General features: G+C 32.5%; 1 protein-coding gene across 1 annotated transcript; it reads right to left on the bottom strand.

Moving 5' to 3' along the window:
- Positions 1–4,965: 4,965 nt before the first annotated feature.
- Positions 4,966–6,519, bottom strand: LOC125419465 (putative late blight resistance protein homolog R1B-17). Its single transcript, XM_060812948.1, has one exon. It carries the CDS (start codon positions 6,517–6,519, stop codon positions 4,966–4,968), a length of 1,554 nt encoding a protein of 517 aa, XP_060668931.1.
- Between the last annotated feature and the right edge of the window lie 434 nt (positions 6,520–6,953).

Below are 6,953 nucleotides of genomic sequence, written 5' to 3'. Positions count from 1 at the left end.
TTCAGTTGCTCTCTGCAAACCAGGTGTTGAAACTGTGCCAACAACGTCGTCTCCTACTTCACCTGTATTCAAATTTGTTTTTCTCTATCACTGCTTGCATTGATAAGCTTCAATATATAAGTGCAAAATTATAAAAACTATAGCTTCACACTAACCAAACTTCTAGAAAAGCATAATCTCCAAGCAGCAGAACCAATCTTCGTTCTAAACATTTATTATTGAAAATTGTAGAAAATTTTAAATAAAGTTGATCAAAGGTATCCAACCTTCAAAATAGCAGCAAGCAAATCATCAGGAAGTGTGTCCTTGAAACCACCCCTAATTTGATTTGGAAATGGCAGTACGGTATGCACTGTCCTTGCCATGATTTTTGCAGCGAATTATTGGAGATAATGAAAGACAAAAGCTTCCATTAAAAAAAAAAAAAAGAAGAAAAGAAAAGAAAAGAAAAGAGAGTTGCTATTAAATTATCTAAAATTAGTAAATCAATAACGTGCGCTACAATCACAACATCCTCTCCAAAAGAAATCTCCTTCTGGTATCCAGCACTATTTCCTCTGATACTGTATATAAATTGGACTAAACATACAGAGAGAGTAGCAGAATTCTGGGTTCCTGGTTGAACATCCTTCGAATCCATATCAACAAGTGCGATGGTTGTGAACTTAGAAAGCTAGGGTGCTAGTTCAGATAGCAGTATAGTACCAAAAATTCACAAATTACACAGAATCAAGCAAAATAGCAAAAAGGAAACCCTAAGAAAAAGAAGGGGGGGGGGGGGGGGGGGGAGGGGGGGGCGCATACGACGTCGTCGAGAAGGAGACAAATAGAATAGGAAGCACAACCAAATCAGAGGACGAGAACCTTGTCGACGGTGTCTCTGATGGTGCATCTTACATACAAATTCAAAAACCTATCTTCATGATAGAGAATCTCAAAAATAAATAAATCAATAGATAGAAAAAGAATAAGATCGATCAAAACCTAAAAAATAATAAAAAATAAAAAATTGAATGAAAAATATGAATAATGTATTTAAAAACCCTAGCCCTAACATAATCGCTATCGTTCCTTGAGGAAAAAGATCAAAAAGAGAAAGATGGTCTCTCTGAGAGGTGGCCTGGGCAGTGGGTTTCGGACGAACATTGGCCTGAACGGTGGCTCTTTCTGGCCATGGGTTTTGGGTGGTCTAGGATGTCGATATGGGCCGAACAGCGGTGGCTCTGGCTATCGAACGGTCCTTACTTCTGGCTGGAAAGATGAGAGATGGGAGGGAGAGGAAGGGAATGGGATGGCTGCTTGCTCGAACACGGTGGGAAATGGGCATCGAACACGGCCGGAGATGGGTGGGAAAGGAAAGGAATGGGAGGGAAATGGCAATCTAATCTGGACCATCAATTTCAATCCAACGGTCAGCAAAATAAGCATGTTTTTGGTCCGCATGATTTCTGTGCGATGAGTCCCTATTCTAGACTCACTATATATATATATATAAAAGGTTAAATGGCATTTATTAATTTTTTTCAATTTTTATGGCTTTTTATTCAGCATACAGCGTTACTATTTTTGTTTTCTTTTCAATTAATTAGTGTTAATTTCACAAATTCGCTCTCTAATGATAGATATGGTTTTTAAATTTTTTTTTTTGCTCTCCAATTAATTAATGTTACTTTAATATTTTTATTTTTCATATTTATAATTATAAAATAAATGTAATTTAAGAGAGTATATTCAATCTAGAGTTTAATGGATTTAAAATGAGTTATAGAGTTTAAAATTGTAATGGAATTTCATAAATTTCATAAAAAATTTATAAGAATCCAACGAAATCTTTAGAATTAAAACTGAATTTTACATTGATAATTTTCTTCACAATTTCACTATTAAAATCCTTCCAAATCTATTAAAATCCATCATTTTTTAAAATTAATAATTTTTTGAATACCATTAAATTTTAAAAGAATTATATAAAATCTTAATTGAATACACCTCAATAATAATGGACTTTTATAAAAGCCATTAAAATCTGAATCGAATACTATTAACTTTGTATACACTCATTTAAAATTTAAATTAAATACATCCAAATTTTTAAACACTTTAAAAATAATTTAAATTGCAGATTGAATACATTCCCTTAATTTATAAATTTTTTTATTTAACTTTGTCTTATATGGTTGCTTATTTTAGAATTGATAATTATCAAGAAAGAATTTTTTAGTGCTCTCAATCCTCTTCATTTTGGTAATATTTATCTTTTTCTCTTGCTCTATTTTCATTTGTAGTTTAGAATAACTTTTATGTTGTATTTTACATTATATACTTGCATAGTGTAGAGATTAGGAGGTAGGATTTGACAAATTCATTAACAAAGTCTAAATAATGTTGATGACTCAAATAAGAAGTATCAATACAAATTAGCTATACTGTTACTGTTCGAAGTACTAATAACTTCAATGAAAAAAAAAAAAAATTATAACTTCCTAAGAAAGATGTGAAAATTTTTACTTAAATAATGTTGAAATTTTATTGATTAGTAAATATTGGAAAGTTAAAAGAATTGGAATCATTATCATTTTTTACATGATTTGAATTAGTTGATTTATAATTTGTTTAAATTAATTGATTTATATATATAAAAAAAAAATCTCATATATATTTAATTGTTACGCTTATTAGTAATTTATTACTATATGTATACATTCTCAGCCTCAAAGGCAGCATCTCTGTTTTGGCTGATCAGCTCTTTCATCGTGTAATGCTCGTTCTGTTTCCCTTCAGAATCTTTGAGAAAGGAATCCATAAAGCCAAGATCATCTTTGAGCAAATCGACTTGCTCTTTCACTCCAAGAAACAAATTTGCCTCATGGATGAACATATTTTTTTATGTTCTCTAGCATAAAACTGACAACAACGTCAAAACTAACAACGCCACTCATTTTAATTTGTTTTATATTATTTTCTCGGTTAATTGCATATTTACTTATCTAACGGAGCAGGGTTTTGGATTAAAACCTTGAAAATAGAGAAAGATATTTAGCGCCGACATAAATGACAATGTCGTCCATTCCTTTAAGATATACATTACAGCCATAGGGATCCTACCATTGATTGATAAAAATAATAAACGTATAAAAAGGAAGCTTCATGGAAGTTGCTAGAGAGATATGGATGAGAATTACACGCACTTCTAAATAGTTCCCGAAGTTGCTACAGTATTAGGCTGAGAAGTCTAGTATTCTTGTATTGGGCTTTGCCTCTTATTACTGGTATTCTTATTTGGTCTTTTGTTATCTCGGCTAACAGGCATATATGGCTTTACAATTAATTTTGTTCTTTTCTTTCCTTGTTTATTTGTTCTGGGACGTATAGATAGAGATACCTAACCAGTGTGAGAGGAAATAGTTTAGAAAAAGAAAACAAAATTCTGATTCCCGGTTTTTATCAACACGAATTAATTCAAAACTTGAAACCTTTTTTTTTGCGTTTTATACATGCAGTTCATCATGAGAGAATCCAACAGTGCTAGAAAAAGTAGTGTAGCCCTTTACGCAATAGCCTTTAGGAGAATCTACCGACTTTAACTCTGCTCTCCATACAAGGATGGTATATATAGGTAAATCTGTTTTTTATATTCGAAAGCCAGTTGATTTTTTTTTTTTTTTTTTTGAAAAAAGAGATTTAATTATTTTTTATGGATCAGGAATTTTTTTTTTAATACTTATCTATATTTGTTTTCTTAACATTTCAAACACATTTGAACACATGATTAAATTCTGAGCTTTTCCTTCCATTTCTAACTTGGGAGAGTGGAGAACTTACTTCCCTCGCTGGCATTATGTTTCACATTTCCGTTAGAATTTTGTGTAGATTTAATTACAAATTATATTAAGTGTATCAAACTGTGTTATGTAAGAAAAAAGATAATTTGAAAATGGCGGCCGACTTATTAAAAAAACTTAGCTTGAATTAATTTGAACATAAAGCAATAGTAATGGACATAGAAAATGTAAAAAAGAATGAGTGTAAATGAGAGATCATGCACATGTAAGAAATATGGAGTTTCCAAATTAGAACATTTCTAATAGATTCTTTACCCGTCTTATAATTTTTAATTTAAAAAGCTAAGTTGCATGCTTCAATCAATTCTTCATTTTATTTATTTTAAAATAAAAAGTGAATTTGATAGTAAAATTCTTCTTTCTATTGAATATTATGTAGTTTAATTTAATGTTCAATAAATCCCAATGAGAGGAAAATTTAAATAAAAAAGAGGAAAATTAACATGGCAATAAATGTTTATAGAAAAATGCAAACAAAAAATAAAAACAAAGAGCAAGAGAAAAATATAAAGTATTATTGGAAGATCTTTTAAAGTTTAAAAAATGCTTTTTAATTTTTATCATTACAAAGATGTTTTTTATTTTATAAAGCCTCTTGACGATGTACCACAATGATTAGTTAGTATCAGAATTTGTGGTTTATTTATTAATTAAATTTGGATGCTTGTTCATCCATTTTTCCCAATGTTGGGGATTCATTTTTTATTAGTGTTTAATTTATTTGAGGACATAAGTAAAAGAAGAAAATAAAAAGATAGCTTTGAAGTTTAATTTAAAAACATTTCTTCGTAAATCTAAATTTTTGTAATTGTAAACTTATGTTATTTTTTATTTTGATTTTGGGATTATGATTGGGGATGGGGATCCAAGAACTTTGAACAAAATATATATATATATATATAAAGTAATTGCATTATTTAATCTAAATCACGTTTCAAATGAGTATACCTTATAAAAAATTAACATTACATGCAACAACAATTATTATAGAACGAATATTATTTATATACATAATTATCATTTCCAATACAAGCATATACAGTATAAAACACAATAAATAAATAAAAAAACGAAAACAAAAAAGGGAAAAAAATGCCGTCAATTCCAAGTGGAACCCTGGGCACTAAGATATTATGAGCTTGCATCCGTCCTTCATCTTTAATTCCTTGAGCTCCTTGTTCAACTCTTCTGAGATACTGCCGGATACCTCTACCAGTCGCAGGTGAGTCAAACTCCAGAGTTGATGTGGCAGACTTCTTAAACCATAACATCCCTTGATTACCAAACGCTGAAGGTTTGGCATTGCATGCATCTCCATTTCCCACCTTTCAATACCAAAACAATTAATCATTTGAAACGCTTCCAATTGCGGAAATTCACCCGCCATGACAGAAAGCATTCGTGATTTATCGGGAAGTCTATAAAAACTGATCTTTAGGATCCTTAAGTTGGGAAGTTTTCCAAGAATCTTAACGTGGTCAGAGTCCAAGCGACAATCCATAAAGGTTATCTTGGTGAGTACCGATGGGAACAAATCCAAAGCGTGCCCAAATTTGAGAATTTCCAGTTTCAAGGTTTTTAGGTTCTGGAAATTATTAGAACCCTGTAGGCTTGCCAATATTTTTGAGGCGTCAGAATATTTGGGATGATCAAAAATTAAATGGAGTTTCCTTAGATTTGGGAATAATGAAGACTTTGAAAAGAGAAGCTCAGTTGTCGGACTAACAGTTAGATTGGAAAGCACTTGAAGATTGCTTAAAGCGTGATCATCATCACCTAATAATTTTGTTGTCCAAGACCAAGGATTCGACAATCCCAATCCACGAGTAACATTCAAATGTCTTAATTGCTTCATCATCCATATACTCTTTGGCAAAGGCTTCTCAACTCTACCTCTTATGTGAATTGTTTCTAGATACAAAAGCTTGCATATGGATGATGGAATTGATTTTATAAATATGCTGACATCATCACTGGATGATATCCGAAGGTATCTTAGAAAGATTAGCTTTTCTATTCCCTTAGGAATAATAGAGCTATCGCTGGGAAATTTCTCAAGAGACAACACACGGATAAACCTAAAGTGTTTCAAAATCCATTCCAAGTACTTCATACAATTATACTCCTCTATTACATGAAATGACAACACAGACCGAATAGATAACGAACCCAAAGTGGTGGCAGAGGAAGTGCTATGAGAAATGTTACCTTGAAAGGAAAGTCTTCGAGCCTTGATGGTGTTATTATTACATGATGATGAAAGAAGATCAGCATCCGCATGAACCTCAAAAAGTTTCTCCTCCATGCTCACATTTATACAAAAGTCTCTTATCAGGTCATGGATACGACACGTCTTCACTCCTCCATCACTTCTTCTTCTTGCTATTTGGATCAGACTTCGATCGATCAGCTCCGCCAGGTACAACTCTGCAATACCCATATCTTCCTCCAGCTTTCTGTTGATGCCATTTCGAACAGGTATAAATCCCTCGGCAATCCAGAGTTGAGTTAAATGCCTGACTGGGATTTCAAAATCTTCGGGGAAGACTCCAACATATAAAAAACATAATTTCAATTCACGCGGCAACTGGTTGTAGCTTAGAGCAAGGATATCAAAGCAAGTGTTTCGATCCTCAAAGAGGAAGCGACTGACATTGCCCACAAAACTGGACCACATTTGGTGTGTTTTCTCTTTCTTTGCTAGGATACCTCCTAATACCACAATAGAAAGTGGTAACCCTTTGCAACTTTCTGCAAGTTGTCTCCCAAGACTGATGCAGAAAATCCTAGAGGGAATTACCAAGGAGCAGATCTCAGGCTCTCATTCCTGTCCAGATCCAACTCTGGTCCAATTCCAGTATGAGTCACAAAAAAAAATGAGAGAAAACAAGCATTTCAGTCTATTTCAGAAATTAGCCAATCTGTGTTTTTTACAACTACTTTTATATTCCTCTTTGTCACCACGCAGGGTGAAGGTAAAAAAACAAAAGGCATGAAGCCACCTCAGCAATTAAAATAACAAAACAGGCCATATCAGCAAGGGAAGTAAAAGGAAATAAAACGCTGCGTTTAGACAGAAACTAAAATATTGCAGCTGCTGCATCATTCACC

The sequence above is a fragment of the Ziziphus jujuba genome, chromosome 11 (assembly GCF_031755915.1).
Source record: "Ziziphus jujuba cultivar Dongzao chromosome 11, ASM3175591v1".
In the NCBI taxonomy this organism is placed as follows: Eukaryota; Viridiplantae; Streptophyta; class Magnoliopsida; order Rosales; family Rhamnaceae; genus Ziziphus; species Ziziphus jujuba.
Note: the sequence above shows the minus strand (reverse complement) of the source record. Positions and strands in the feature narration are given on the sequence as shown.